At 34.9% G+C, this 16,443-nt stretch overlaps 1 protein-coding gene across 2 annotated transcripts in view; it reads right to left on the bottom strand.

Moving 5' to 3' along the window:
- Positions 1-4,635: 4,635 nt before the first annotated feature.
- The window catches only part of DTWD2 (DTW domain containing 2), a 102,511-nt gene continuing 90,703 nt past the window's right edge, over positions 4,636-16,443 (bottom strand). The window contains exons 5-7 of one of the 2 annotated variants that reach the window (XR_011558333.1): positions 12,238-12,366; positions 10,916-11,005; positions 5,441-5,516 (exon numbers count right to left, since the gene is read on the bottom strand). Coding sequence is in view for 1 of the 2 variants with exons in the window: in XM_070742868.1 (XP_070598969.1) it covers positions 5,346-5,516; positions 12,238-12,366 (300 nt within the window). In the remaining variant the exon portion in view is untranslated. Of the gene's footprint in view, positions 5,517-10,915; positions 11,006-12,237; positions 12,367-16,443 lie in introns of both variants that reach the window. The other variant, XM_070742868.1, reaches the window with a different exon arrangement.

Raw genomic sequence — 16,443 nt, 5'->3', positions numbered from 1 at the left:
AACCATCCAATCCATGTCTTTAGAGAAGTAAAGAAGCAATTGGATAGTCCAAGTGTGAGGTAAAGAGGTTTTTATTAAACTACTGACTGCCAAATATGGAAATTACCCTATAAAGATTTGCTTTGTTGCTCTCTATTCATGTCAAGTTACCACTTGCTACCACTACATGTTAAGTAAGTGCACTCCCCTGAATTCCTTTTTAGAGCAAGTTACTTAAAATAGATGTAATAGGTAGCATGCCAAAGTGCTTTTTAAGAATGTACACTAACTGTGCCTCCACTTTTCTTTTGAGACCAAACCAATTAAAATTTAAAATTGAGCATTAGTTCTTATCATGCATTTTACATAGTTGTTTTGATTCCAACATGACTTCACATTGGAATTCCCGGGTCATTCAGCATTTGCTTTTGCCTTTCCTGCATAATGCATTAGATATTTTCAGGTAGAAATCAGCAATGCTAAGAATAACTATCCTGCAGGAAAAAATTGCAAACCTATTTTGTGTCCTAACTCTTTAATCGGTGACGATACTTTTCTTCTGTTTAAAACACATAGCCACACATACATGCAAGAGGCATTTATTTATTTTCCACAAATCAGAAGACACTCTCTGAATCTGTGTGAAGAATAGTCTCTTTTCAAATGTTCCTGACAAAACAGTTTTGCTAAAATAAGAGGCTATTATTATTACAGTATATGATTCTTATTAGATTCTTATTAGATGAACTTCAATTTGAACTTGATGTTTAATACTCCGAACTCTAATTCTTGTCTGCATAGGAACTGGGCAATGCTACAGCAGGGATTTAATAAGACAGACTGGCACACAAGACCAGTTTTATTACAGGAAAAGTGCAGAAGATTTTTTTATTTATATATATACATATATATATATATGATACATGATATATATAAATGGCCCTGGGTTGGGCCGAGAGGCAAAAAAGGAGCTGTGATGTTCCTTCAATATACCAGGGTGATTCGACACAAAATGTAACCCTTCCCTGGTACAGAGCTGAAGGGATTGGATACTGTAGCCTAGAGGATAATTCTCTGCCTTACAAGGCAAAGGTTGCAGGTTCAAGTCCCAGTGGGTATGGCTAGCTGATGAGGCTAAAATAAGGCCGATATAGATCTATCCGTCTCCCTTAATTTTCAAATTCAGCTTAAACATGTGACATATATATATATATATATACACATACAGAATATAGTTGTCAGCTATGAATAAATTAACTTCCTTGAAATGGCCCTGAGTTGGGCCTAGAGGCAAAAAGGAGCTGTTCCTTCAATATACCAGGGTGATCCGACATTTTTTAAAAAAAAAACATATAGCCCCTCCCTGGTACAGAGCTGAAGGGAGCAGGTCTGGTGGCTCAGCTGTTAAATCTCTGCCTTACAAAGCAGAAGCTGCCGGATCAAATCATATATATATATATATGTTGTGGTTAGCTCTGGCCCAGCTCCTGCCCCAAGGACTGTGGAGGTGGGGGAAACATCAAAATGTCACAGGCCTGTTTTGCTGCCGACAGAGTCGGCCAGTGAATTATCCTCTGAAGAAGGAAGTGTCAGAGAGAGATGGAAAAGGGGAAGTATAGACTGCTCAAAAAAATAAAGGCAACACTTAAACAACACAATATAACTCCAAGTAACTTTTGTGAAATCAAAACATTCACTTAGGAAGCAACACTGATTGACAATTTCACATGCTGTATACGTGCACAGGCTATATACGTGCACATTCAACTTTGTACAGAACAAAATATTCAATGGAAATATTTCATTCATTCTGATCTAGAATGTGTTATTTGATTGTTTCCTTTATTTTTTTGAGCAGTGTGTGTGTGTGTGTGTTCATTCTTATAGATTTTCATGGGTATAGGTATGTATGTTTTGGTGTATTTGAGTCTTTTCCCATGTAAGATCGAGAGTGTCTTTGCGACATTCCTCACACCCCACCACTATTTATAGAAAAACGGCAGCTCCAATCACACTTTATTAGCAGCAGCGCGAAGCTCAAAACACCAGCCTGAAGATGACAAATGTGATCTCATTGAATCTTACACAGGAAAAAACCAAACACACCCAAACTTATGTACATATGTATGTATGTATGTATGTATGTATGTATGTATGTATATTCTTGAATGTAATTTAGCGACATACATTAATGATTTATCAAGATGGAAATAATATTAGCAACTTTTCCACAATTTATTTTGCTCTTTAAAAGATTGAAAACAAAGTGTAATATGGAACCTTGAAAACACAAATCAATGCAACTTGCATTTTACCTCTACTAACCTAAATTCTGAATTTGCTTTTAGTGGCAGCTCAATATAGGAAGTATCACAGCTGTATTCCATGTATTAGTAATATGTTAAACACATTATTAAAAGTGTGTTAAAAAGATCCAATATCTTCAATAAGATCAGCTGGTCTAAGTATTTTTGTGCTTCATATTCGTCTACATGAACCAAAACCTTCAGACAAAATGCATGCAAATCTACCCACTGATTTTCAAAATATTAAAGTATGATCAATGTCATTGGTTAGTCCCTACAGTGTTAGGATTTCTAATATTTCGGGAACAGTAAATACATTTTAATTTCTGGAAACATTCCATGATTTTTCTTTAAGAAATGCAAATTGATTTGGCCATTCCATGCCATGCTTACTTTTTTCAAGAGATTATTTCCATTATTCAGCAGGTCTCCCCCCCCTCCTCCCCAGACAGATAGGCAAAGTTGCAAGTACTAGATTGCACCTACCATAATTTTTAATTTCTTGCAATGCTTACATATTGGAACCAGTAATATTCTTGTAAATAAATTTGAAATTGAAAATTTGTACTTTGAAGCAGCCCATATTTGCCTCTAAGTTTTAAAAAAGTATAAATCAAAATCAGTTGAAATTAGGACTTGACAATGCCAATGGAAGCATCTGTGAACATGGGGATTACACTGGTGACCTAGAGTTTCAACTGCAGAAATATTTAATATAACATAAATATTTGCTAACCTTGTGAATAGACTGCTTGGAAGTTGATTGGTGGTGCCAATCGTTCATCTATTGTAAAAGAGCTTTCGGTTACATCTCACAAGTCTGGAAAAAAATTGACTGGAACTTACAAAATTCTGAGGTTCCAAGATGCTTATTAGTTTGCTCATTTCTATAGTACCAAATGTCCTCCTCCTTTAAGAAATTTAAATATTCTTACGGAAAAAAAGCCTTAATGATAATGAAGAAAAATGTCAGGATAAAATAATGTATGCCGTATTCAGTCTGATACAGTATAAGGCAAAGTAAATGGTACCATTCTCATCAATACAAACAATGCCTAATTTTTATTTACTTATTTAATTACTGTATTGTTTGCCAAACATGTACAAAATAACAAGTATAGGTATGAACAGAAACATGAATAAAGGAAGTAAATACAGATAAATGGGGACAGTAAGACAGGGATGATAAGCACGTTGGTGCACTTATAAATGCCCCCCTTATGGACCTCTTAAAAATGGGGCGAGGTCCATGGTAGACAGTTTGAGATTAAAGCTGTGAGAGTTTGAGGTTGTAACAACGGAGTCGAGTAGAGCATTCAAGGCATTGACCACTCTGTTGCCATATTTGGATTTTCTACAATCAAGTTTGAAGTGGTTTGCCTTGCGTTTGTATCATTTGCCCATGTATTATTGTGGTTGAAGCTGAAGATGTTGTTGACAGGCAAGATTATTATTATTTATTAGATTTGTATGCTGCCCCTCTCCATAGACTTGTATTGTAGCAGACAATTTTGTATACTATGCTTTGATCGGAACACATGCGGCACAGTTCCAGATTGTCCAAGTCCAAAGTTTCAAGCCCAGTGGCATAGAGAATTCTACTGTGAGTAGAGAAGTAGAGTACTCTTCTTGTGAAATACCCCTGAACATGCTCAATCGTGTTATTGTGTTACAATATACAGTGTGAGTTCCAGGCAGATGAGCTGTATTCAAGAATTGGTCTGGCAAAGGTTTTGTATGCCCTAGTTAGCAATACAATGTTACCAGAGAAGCTGCTTCACTAAATTGGTTAACAACCCTTAATGCCTTTCTGGCAATGCTGTTACAGTGACCTCTGGGGCTTAGATCATTTGAAATGAGTACTCCTGGGTCCTTGACAAAGTGAGAGCAGTCTACAAGATCATTTCTGACCAACTTGTATTTGACGTTCTGATTTTTATTGTCAATGTGTTGGACAGAGCATTTATTAGTTGAAATTTGGAATTGCCAATTGTATGACCATTCTGATACATAGTCAAGGTTACTTTGTAGGGCAGAATTGTCAGTGGTGTTAAATAATTTTACATTATTGGCAAAGAGGGCGCAGCTGCTTTTAATATGATCACATAGGTCATTGATGTAAAATATGAAGAACATGGGCCCTAAAACACTGCTTTGGGGGAATTATCCTAGTAGCTTCCCAGTTATGTTTTGTGTAGGTCTCTATACAGTAGACATGTCCTCTGTACAAATTAGCAGTTTTTACTTGAAATTTATAATTTCAGAAATATTGATTTCATTTCTTTTTAGACAAACTACATGGATAGATACTATACTATATATTAATATATAATACTGACTCGAGGCATTATTTTTCATCTTCTTAATCTTTAATTTATGTTACAGTAGCTCTTAAATTGGATAAAAATAGATTAGTCATATAAAAATATAATCTTTTGACATAAACACAGTACTGTACTACCAAGAAAAAGTAGAATGTAACTCCCATAATAAAATATGTGCTTTCATGCCATGCCCTGTTTGCAATCTCACAGAAAGAGGAGTGTATCTCATACTCTTCATTTACTTGTTGTTTTAAGATTGGAATGTCTATTTTTTTTTTGCCAGGCTTTAACAAACAGGAAAACCTAGTTCCCAAAACACACTTATTTCAAAATAGATTTCTTAACTGTTGAAAAAACAGGAATTCTGGATTCTTATGTCTACTAGGATTTTCATGACGTAAGTACCAATATCCATCTACCATATCAATATTAATATTATATATCTCTACTTTAGTAAGAAATTAAAGGAAAAACATTCAAATTATGGTTTAAGTCAAAACAAAATACTTAATAAAATGTATGTTCCTTCTTGCTTCAGCTTCATCATTATTATGAAAAATTCAGGCAGAAATTCGAAAAGGCATTTTGCCTTTGTATCAGTCTTGAATTCTGGGCAGGGAGCCACGTGAATGTGTTTCATTTTAGAATATTTTTATTTGGATCAAATCCATAATTAACCCCACTTCATTAGTTAAAAAGGAATACAAATCTTTAATAATAAATCTATATGACATCCCTAAATTTTAACATTATTCACTAAAAGTTCCATTCTCCTGAGCTTGCGTTTATTTTTTGGCATTGGTTTATCATATAAACCATTTTTAAGAAGATGCTCCTTGCTGTGATGGACTTGGGCACCATGCTGGATTTGGAAAGCACAAAGAGCTTGAAGAGGACGAAGTACAGTCTGGTTAGAAAGAGAGAGAGAGAGAGAGAAAAAGAAAAGTTAGAGCTAGACATAAATTACCTAGGCCTTTAATTTCAATGAAGTAAAATAAATACCTTACTTCTAAGCATATTTACTTGGAAGTGATATTAATCTATAAATAAATTTGCTTGAGGCTGTAGAATATGTCCCTATTCTGTTTTTTTAAGCTAGTGAAGCAATTTCAAGCATAACTTTAAAAACAGTTACAATCTCAGTTTTACACTTCTCTATGTTGGTTTACATGCTGAACTGCTTAGTACTATGTCATTGAGTTTAGCTTCCAATACTATTTCTTGCTAAATAAACTAGAAATAGTAAATTAATATAAAACATTTATATAAGATGTTTTGGGGCAAACAATCTATTGTATACAAAATGTTTTACATTACTACGATTCCATAATGTTAATTATAGGAATGATATTTTTGATGACACAATCTTAAATCCTAAAAGTACAAAATTGTACAGAATTTAAATAGGACTAGACTTCCCTGAGCAAAATGCCTGATGACATATTATTACATCATGTAGTTTACTTGACAATAATGTTGAAGCTTTTTGTCACTGCATTCAGGGATTTTGTTTGATTAACCAAGATAATTTTGTGTTCCTTTTTGCAGTGTAATTTTCCAGTTGTGTGCTAGTTACCTTCAATTACCCACTTCTTTAGTAAAAGAAACAAACCAAAAAACCTGACCAATATCATTATTTAATAATGATTATATTTAGCATCATTTTAATTGAAAGTATGAAAAGTAATCTGCAGAACTTTACTCACGATGACCAATGTAGTTTCTTACCTAAAAGGCAGGTGACAGATATCAAAAATATAATTTGGAACACCATAATGAAAAACAAGATGTCTTGATCTTTATTGATGTGAGGAAAGCATTTGACAATTTGAATTTGACTTTTCTATTTAATTTAGGAAAACATGAAATTTAGAGAAAATGTTATTAAATGGGTGAAATCAATATATACTACACAAACAGAACAAATTACAGTCAATGGCAAACTGGTCCTCTAGCATTCAAAAATGGACAACTCAAGGCTCTCTATTTCTGTCACTGCTGTTCATTTTAGTTCTTGAAGTTCTTAACAGATAGCAATAGTACTCAGACTTAAATACTGCTTCACAGTGCTTTACAGCCAACTTGAAGCAGTTTGCGGAGTCAGCATATTGCGCCCGACAATCTGGGTCCTTATTTTCCCAACTACAGAAGAATAGAAGTTTGAGTCAACATTGAGCTGGTGAGGATTGAACTACTGGCAGTCAGCAGAATTAGCCTGCAATACCACATTCTTACCACTGCGCCACCACAGCTCAAACATATAACAATATGAAAAAGTTGATAAAGATTATAGAGTGGTTTGATAAGAGGAAAAAGTAAAATATTTGGGTATTACCACAATTAATATGAATTATATATTATTTCAAAATAATTACATAAATGTATGGAATGAAATTAGGAGAAGAAAACAGGATTAGGATTGCCTTTTTTAAAATTATATTTTGCAGCCTGCTGCTTGGTTTGGATGAAAAAACGAATGTTGCTGAGAAAAAAATAATGTAAGAATTAGAACAATATAATCCAATATTTGGTTTGCATTAGTTTTTATGTCTTTGCAAAGTTAAAATTAATGTAGATGTAAAAAAAACCATATTAATAATATGGAATAAATACAAATGGCTATGCCCGAAAATACCTCATTGCTTTCAATATAGGAAGCATTTTATAGAAAAGAAACAGTAGAAAAAAGAGTACTGCTTAAGATATCAAGATTTATCAGTACAGGAAAATGGAAAAATTAAATTAATGCCATGAGAACAATTGAATTAATTTTCAAAGGTTTTCATCTGCACATTTAAAAGAAAGATTTAATATAGATGAAATATTACTGGAAATGAGCAATATAAAATGAAATTTGAACTGAATTATATAGAAATGATGAACTTGTGACTGTAAAAATGTATAAAGCTTCATTAAAATTTGAATGGAAGAGAAGCAGGTTAAAGATTGCATGATAAAATGGGCAATTCATTTTCATTATAATATGCAGACAAGTAAATGAGAATGTGGATGAATGGGACAAAATTCATATTATGCTATAGTTTAAGAAATATTTTTTATGAAAGGATGTACCTTTTTATGTACATCATTTTATGTGCCTGCAGTCCCCATGGTATGATGGGAATAATGCAAGGAAGATGTACTTTTATATAAGACTCCAGAAAAAATATATAAAAGACATATAAAGATACTTCAGATCTATGTTGGAAATGTGAAGAACAGGAAGTGAACAAGCGGGACTTATGAAAAAGCCAAAAATATACAAATACATACATTTGGATGCAAATAATTTTAAAGATTACTATTGGGAAAAAATCAGAACCTTTTTTATTAGGATTTATGGATATGGAATCAGAAAAGATTTATGAAAGATTGATTTTATATATAGTGACTGCAACAAGTTTATCATCTGCACAAGGATGGAGAAATACCGACATACCCATCATAGAGGAATGGAGAGTGAAAATGGCAAAAATGGCAGAAATAATCCCTTTGGTTAGGAACAAACTAATAAATACTTCTATAAAAGACTAGAAAACCTTTATGAATTTTTTGCTGAAAATAGAGAAAAGTGAAATGAAAATTTCTGGATTTCATTATTGAAAAAGAATACATTGTTCCCTCAATTTCCGCGGGGGATGCGTTCCGAGACTGCCCGCGAAAGTTGAATTTCCGCGAAGTAGAGATGCGGAAGTAAATACACTATTTTTGGCTATGAACAGTTTCACAAGCCTTCCCTTAAGACTTTAAGTCCCTAAATTGCAATTTCCCATTCCCTTAGCAACCATTTAGATTATTACTCACCATGTTTATTTATTAAAGTTTATTAAAAAAAATATTTATTAAAGGCAGACGAAAGTTTGACAATGACATATGACATCACCAGGCGGGAAAAACCGTGGTATAGGGAAAAACCCCGCAAAGTATTTTTTAATTAATATATTTGAAAAACCGCGGTATAGACTTTTTGCAAAGTTCGAACCCGCGAAAATCGAGGGAACACTGTAGAGAGTTTGAAGGAATTTTTGAGAGAAGTAGATCAATTAGTTTATTTACAACTGTTGGAACGAGGCTCTTTTCTTTTTTTGAATCCTGTCTTTACATAATTTGTTTTTATTTCTCTGTTTTTCCTTGACACTATTTTTTTTCCTATTTTTCTTAATCCTTTTCTATTTATTGTAAATTTTAATTTATCTTTTATGCATAAAAATAATTTACCTTAAAAATTTCTCTAAAAGTCTATTACCCATTTTCATTTTTATTACTTTAAAAAAAAAAATAACAAATCCCTCCCCCAGATCTCATTATCAAAATTATTTTCTTATAAAATATTTGTTTTTAAGCAGCTGACGATTGCATTATTACTTCAGTAGACTTTAAGTACTAATTGAGAGACTTCACAGAGATAGAAATCAATCTAGTCCTTTACCACCACATAACAATTTTTTATTTTTAATTATTCATTAAATTGATATTCTGATTTTCATTGAAGTGGTCAAGGAGGTCATGGCGAATGTTGTATCCTGTTATCTTTGTCCTTGGCCCAAAGTCATCCAGTGAAATTCTGTGGATTTTCATATTCTGTGTCCAATATCTGTACACAGTGTGATACTCATTCTCTACACTTCTATAACTTTTCTAGTTTCATTATGACATAATAGATACATCTTCCAAAAAAACATGGCTACATGATAAGCCTATGTTTTTCAGTATATTGCCTATATTTTAATGTATTTTAAAAAGCTTTTTCAGCCTATTTAATCATTTGCAATAAGAAATAAGCTCTAAGTTAAAAATAATCTTTTGCAGAATTTCTTAAGAAGCTGACAGCCATTTCAAGTAACATGTCTAAAAGGCAAAGTGCATAGAAAGCATTTTAGTATTTTGACAGAGTCTTCCATCACAAAGCAGTGGGATCTCTCACAAACCAAAGGTTAATGACTTATTGTTCTTCTTTGATCTAGTAAAATAAGCTTAACCTCTAGGGATGCCATGTGTCAAATTCTTATAATGGGATTTGGCAGTTTTAAGCTGTTAAGTAGATAGAAAGAATTCCTATTGCAAAAGTTTTGAGATACTATACACTTTTTATCTCATAATATCTACATATGAGAATGGGGTTACAGATACATTTTAATCTTCATGATGATTACCAAGTTTTTTTTAGGTCATTTTGAAAAATAATTTGTGAAGCAATTATTTTGCATGTAGGACTATTAATCACTTGACTGAAATAAGATAATAAGCATTCTACAATGACAGCAAATGCAAATTTGGTTAACAGGGCAGACTGAAAAATAGATGCAGGGGTAGCAGGAGGCAAAAGTAGAACTGTCAATAATTCCAAATCATACACACAACCCAGTCCTCACATTTTATATCCTCTAAAGTATTCCATGTACTATTTTTCATGATTATGTGTGATATGGGGATTTTAATAACAATATTTTTAAAATCAATTTGAAGTCAAAACAAGATCACTCCATTGTCAGTTGCCTCACCAATTGCCTGAAAACCAATTTAATCTTTAAAGAGAGTATGGGGGTCATCAGGGAGACAAAATAATATGGGATTTGAGATGCATTTTTTAATTTAGGAAAGGTTAATCAGATGTTATTGGAAAGGTGGTGATAAGTGACAGAATTATTCAGCAGTTTTCCATCCTAGCCAATACCTATTCTTTCTACCTTCTTTCTCTTCTTGACAACAATATTATCTATTGTTTCTAAAAGGCTTACCATACTAAACATCTTTCTCATTATCAAGAATCCTCTACTATTCTTTGAAAAGACAACTATAGACTTTCAGGATAGTCAATGTTGCTTTTACTCAAAACTTAGTGTGGCTATGTGAAGGAACAAATATCCCAAGCTACATGTGGTAAGTAAATTGCAACTCCATCAAATATTCAAAAATATTCCAAAGCTCACATATTAATTCTCTTATATCATGGTAAAAGAAGACTACATTTTTATTTTCTTCCTTTTTAAAAATTGCTCCTCACAAATTCCCTTTGCAGATATTTGATGAGAGGACTAGTTTCTAAGACTTGTCATAATTGTTGATGAAGCAGCAGTTACATAAGTAACTGCAGTCACAGCTTTGAGTTAGGAGAGGGATTAATGACATTAAAATAACAGAGAGACAAAAAAATATGAAAGAAAGAGGTGGCTAAAAAGTAAAAGAAGCACAGAAGGACACTGTAATTTCAAATACAATTTTGGGAAGTCTCGATAAGTGAGAGGGACATATTTCTGAATAAAGAAACAAAATTAGGTTGTTGTCACATGGCTGCAAATCTTATACCTGCTTTCTTTCTCTCCTTCCTCTTATATCTGCTCGACTGGAGATTCATTCAGCTGCAGAAATCTGCCAACCTTAAACTAAAGCTGTAGGCTACATAGAGAAAAAAAATGCACTTCTGCTAAACTAAACTTGGTAATGTCCCACATATATATGATCAAATGATAGCTATGCAATGTCAATGGAGCAATAGCTTATTTTTAACATATATTTCTATATTTATTCAAACCTGCATAACCATATTATATGAATTAAAAGGTGAAAATTCAAGCTTCCTCAAGTTATAATGGCAACTGGGATGCAAATTTCCAGTGCTAAGCAATGCAGTTGTAAAGTTGGACATCACATGGTTGTATCGCTTATTGATGGCAATCTTACCCATCACGGTTACTATTATGTCAAGACACGTGGAGTCTTAAGGGGAAAGTGATGTTGGTTTCAAATATGGGAGTGCCATGGACTGGCGGTGGGAAGCAGTATGAGGAGCAGCACAGGCTGGAGGGGTCTGGGAAATCTCATGAGCAGAGGGGTGCTGCTGCTGGAAGTGACTTATTGGAGTGACCTGCAAACTTCCCCATTGATTTAGCTTGCGAGAAGCCAGCAGGGGAGGTTATAAAGGCAACCATGTGACTATATATCCCTATAATGTAGCTGTGAGTTGAGTTCCCAATTGCCCAGATCACAATCATGTGACTGTGGGAGTGTTGCAATGTTTGTTTATTCAGAAACCGGTTATCACTGGTTTCTGAATGAACTTGATAACTTGATCACTAGGATCAAGTTATCAGCATAACTTGATCCAGTGCCACCATAACTTTGAAAATTGCTGGAAAAGATGCAAACAAATTTATGCAACAAAAGCAACAAATCAAGTGACTTATTAATCTCATATGCTTGGTATAAAGACACATCATTGACTCTTTCTTTGAGTCAATTGTAACACACACAGCCTACAACCATTTAGCTAACAAAATGGCAGTGAAAATCAAGGAAATTGATTTTATGTACTTTGTGCCATAGTGGACAAACAGGAACCAATGTTGAAAAAAAGGTTTTCTAGAATGTCTATCAAAGAAGTGAGATGAAGCGTAAGAAAAAGAGTGGCAAATTTAATGTAAGAATACTGTAGGTGGGGTAGGAAAAATTAACCCAGGAGAATGACATTTATTCCTGCCAGCTTTTCTAAACTTAATGTATTACAGCTCTTAATTAGAAAAGTTTAAGAAAAGAGGGAGTGAAAAATTTGAACCGTGGCCAGTTTTTAATAAGCATAGCTTGCATTTGGTTATTTCATTAGTGGTATACATGACTTTAAAATTACCTACCTCTTTAATTGCCTCATTTTTTTCCACAATGGCTATGGCAATAGCTGCACATTCAAGGGTGGACAAACATGCATTTGTGGGTTGGGTACGAATTATGTACTGACTTGAAAAGCTGGTTTTCAGTTGTACCTGAAAATAGTAATTTCAGATTTAAAAAATACATCATTAAAATACATTGTGCTCTCTGTTTCTAATTTTTTCCCCTTTAATTCTATAAGATTTTAGTTTTTAGTAATAACTATTGGCATAGATTGTAATGATACATGTTGTATTGAATACAAGGATTTGTAATATATTAATAATATTTTTATATTTATTAAAAATAAGGAAAACAGCCTGTAATGCTTTTACCACCAACGCAAAAAATAAACCTAAAATAGGAATGCATTAGCATAATAATGTCTGCACTGATACACATAAAAAGAGACTATAGTTCAAACCGCTACACCAAGCAGTGGTGGAATGAAATTGAACAAATTGGAAGGTGGGGAAAGTAAAGTGATTTCTGCTTATTGCCTTCGTATCAAGAGACTCTTACAGCCATAAAAATATTTTGACTGTGCAGTGCTCCAGAATGCAGTACCAGCATTACAGGTGAAATATTTTTTTCGTAATCATCAATTTCAATTATAGCTGTTACATAGTATACTTTTACAAATGAGCCAGCAGAATGTTGAATGTTTAGCCTGCTCACACTACATTTTTACAGCTAGGTAGTAAGATATATAAAAGTAACAGCTTATTCTGAGAACAAAATACTTTACTTTAGCCAAATGGAACAGAATGTCAATCTTTATATTTATCTTACACAGGAGCTTCTTGCCTAATGAGTCATTAAACATTACACTTGCTATTATATTATGCTCAACAGTTCATTGTACAGTATCAAATATGTCTACCCAATGACAGCTATGCGTGAAAGACATTTTAACAGCTCATTACTTATCTAAAGAGAGATGTAGTCCCCTCCTTAATCATCTTTCATTGTAATTTGAAACAAAGTCATCAAGAGTTTAAATTTCACAATTGAATAGTCCTTCTTTACAAAGTTTTCACTAAGATCAAAGAAACATTACCCAACTAAAACACAATATTTATTTATTTATTTATTGGATTTGTATGCGGCCCCTCTCCGGAGACTCGGGGCGGCTAACAGCTACAATAAAACAGTGTACAATAGTAATCTGATATTAGAAATGATTAAAAATCCATTAATATAAAAACCAAACATACATACATACATACCATGCATAGAATTGTAAAGGCCTAGGGGGAAAGAGGATCTCAATTCTCCCATGCCTGGCGACAGAGGTGGGTTTTAAGTTGCTTACGAAAGGCAAGGAGGGTGGGGGCAGTTCTAATCTCTGGGGGGAGTTGGTTCCAGAAGGCCGGGGCCGCCACAGAGAAGGCTCTTCCCCTGGGTCCCGCCAGGCGACATTGCTTAGTTGACGGGACCCGGAGAAGATCCATTGTGTGGGACCTAACTGGTCGCTGGGATTCGTGCAGCAGAAGGCGGTCCCTGAGGTAATCTGGTCCGGTGCCATGAAGGGCTTTATAGGTCATAACCAACACTCTGAATTGTGACCGGAAACTGATCGGCAACCAATGCAGACTGCGGAGTGTTGGTGTAACATGGGCATATTTGGGCATACGTATACATGTGAATACAAATGACAGCATCAACCCCTTGACTATTATTAAATAAACATATTCATAACATAATATTTATATTTCGTAGTCTTCTATATTCCCAGCATGATCAACATACTGTCAGGCTCTTCTTTACAAATATGATGTGGAATTGCAAAAGGGGGCACTAGGGCCCTTCCTGTTCTGACCTGGGCTTCCTGATAAATAATAAAGCACAAACGGAATCCCCAAAACCTCTTTTTATTTTAACAGCTGTGAATTATGCTCATTCTCAGCGATAATAAATTCCAAACATTGTTAATGAGTCTGTCAGAAGTCTTTTGGAAGAAGGTTAATATCACCAACCATTATCTCTCTTGACATGCTGCCAAAGACTTAATTGGCATGGAGCTTTGGAAGGCCAAACAGAAACATGGGCTCAGAACTGAAATGCTGAGAGACAAATTGAACAAAGTTGCTTCTTGCAATGAGCACATCAATTTGCTCCACTTAATATAGCCTATGGGAGGGGGCAATTATCTCTTGAACCTTACTCCTGAGTAGTCTTTTTCCTCAATAACTGTTCTTGTGTTCTGACAGCTCTGTGCATGAGTACATTGGGGACAGGCTCTCCTGTTCCCCTGCCACACTCATGTCAGCCTCTGGAAGCTGTGGAGTCAGCACAGACATCCCAGATGGGTTGGGCTGGATCTCTACCTCTGGCACTGAGCCTTCTCCAGATTCCAGTCCTGGCCCATGTTCTTCCCCAGCCTCCTCACTGTCCAACTCTGCTGCCAGCTCCGCCTCTATGTATTCGGCAGCGGCAGCAGCAGCAGCAGCTGCCCCTCTCTTCCTGAGTTGACACAAAGGGGACCGTGACTGGCGGGAAGCTGCCCGCAAAGCATGCAGAATCACAAAAAGGGGCACTATGGCGATATCTCTCATGTGCCCCAGCATTCCTTTTTGCGGTTCCACATCATTTGTGGACAGCTCAGTATCAGCCACAGTGCCCTTCATGTTGGAGTGAAACACCACATTTCTGTTCAAGGTAGTAGTCGCCCCCTGCCCCTTCAGGCTGGAGCTCGCACCTGCCATGCTGAGGCAAAGAGCCATGGGGAACGGGTGTGTGTGATAGCTGGAGTGCAGGAGTAAAGAAAGAAGGGAGAGAGGAAAGAGAGAAACAAATCAGAGAGAGAGAGAAGGGGGAGGGACAGAGAAATGAGAACTGGAGGGAGAGAATAAGATAGAGGAAAGAGAGAAGCAAATAAAAGAGAGAAAAGGGGAAAGGGAAAGTAAGAGAGAAATGAGGGAGAGCTGGAGGGAGAGAATGAGAGAAGAAAAAGAAACAAATGAGAGAAAGAGAGAAGGGGGAGAGAAATGAGAGCGCTGGAGGGAGAGAATGAGAGAAAGAAATGAGAGAGAGAGAGAAGGGGAGAAGAAGAGGAACAGAGAAACGAGAAAGTTGGAGAAAGACAATGAGAGAGAGGGAAACAAATGAGAGAGAGATGAAAGAGAAAGAATGAAAAAGAGAGAGGGAAAGGAAAGCAAAAAACAAATGAGAGAGAGAGAAAGAGAGAAATGAGAGAGAGAAAAGGGGAGAAAAAGAGTGAGAGGGAGAGACCCATTTCCCACAGAATAAACTATGAGCTGCAAAACCTAGGTGTGGATTTGACTGGATGGGAGTGATGTTGAGTTCGCCATGTCCACCCAGGTTTTGTGGCTCCCGGTGTTTTCTTTTCTGTGGAAAATGGGTCCAAATGGCTCTTTTGAGTATTTAAATTTGCAGACCCAGCCCTAGTCCATCAACTCTTGTAAGTCTAAAAGCAAGATCCTCAAACTGATAACACAAAAGCAGAAAGCAAAACTTTAAAGTAATATATCACACTAAATTATTCATACATTATTTTAATGTTTTATCTATGCATGCGATTATAACTACACATCACAAGGAGAATATACGGGGGGGAAACCTAAACTGGCAAAATACAAGCAAATATTCTTTATCTAGTTTGGGAGTATATTTTGCTATTTTAATTACATGAACTACTACCTTTGGAGATATAAAAATCACATCTGTGTTTAGAAGAAACTATATGTAGCTCAGGATTGAGCTGTGGAGTCCTTGGTGTTCTCTGAGTTCAGCTGGTTGCTTACAGACCATTGTTATAAAATGGGTAACATCTACAACTCTAGCACTAAAGAGGCTACAGAGTCTGGTATCAGTACGTCTACAAATAAACAACCAAGCTCAGAGACCAATAAAGACTTTACATTTGTAATTATATTACTTTAAAAAGATGTCTCTTTACGTGAAAACAACCCATTAAGATATGTTTTTATACTGTATGTTTTTTGTTTTGTTTTAAATTGTTGTAAATTTCTCAGACATATATTTGAAATGGGACACTGTTTTGATTAAAATCATAAATTACTCCATAAAAAATTACACTCAGTAAATATATAAATAACAGCTGATGCATTAAGATTGTGCACCTCTAATTTTATTTTTCATCATAACAGAGTTGTACAATATATCCTGTTAAAATTTTAATAGATTTATTAAAACTAATAAAATAA

The sequence above is a fragment of the Erythrolamprus reginae genome, chromosome 2 (genome assembly GCF_031021105.1).
Source record: "Erythrolamprus reginae isolate rEryReg1 chromosome 2, rEryReg1.hap1, whole genome shotgun sequence".
NCBI classification, from domain to species: domain Eukaryota; kingdom Metazoa; phylum Chordata; class Lepidosauria; order Squamata; family Dipsadidae; genus Erythrolamprus; species Erythrolamprus reginae.
The sequence above is the reverse complement of the archived record's forward strand: the minus strand, read 5'-3'. Positions and strand labels throughout refer to the sequence as shown.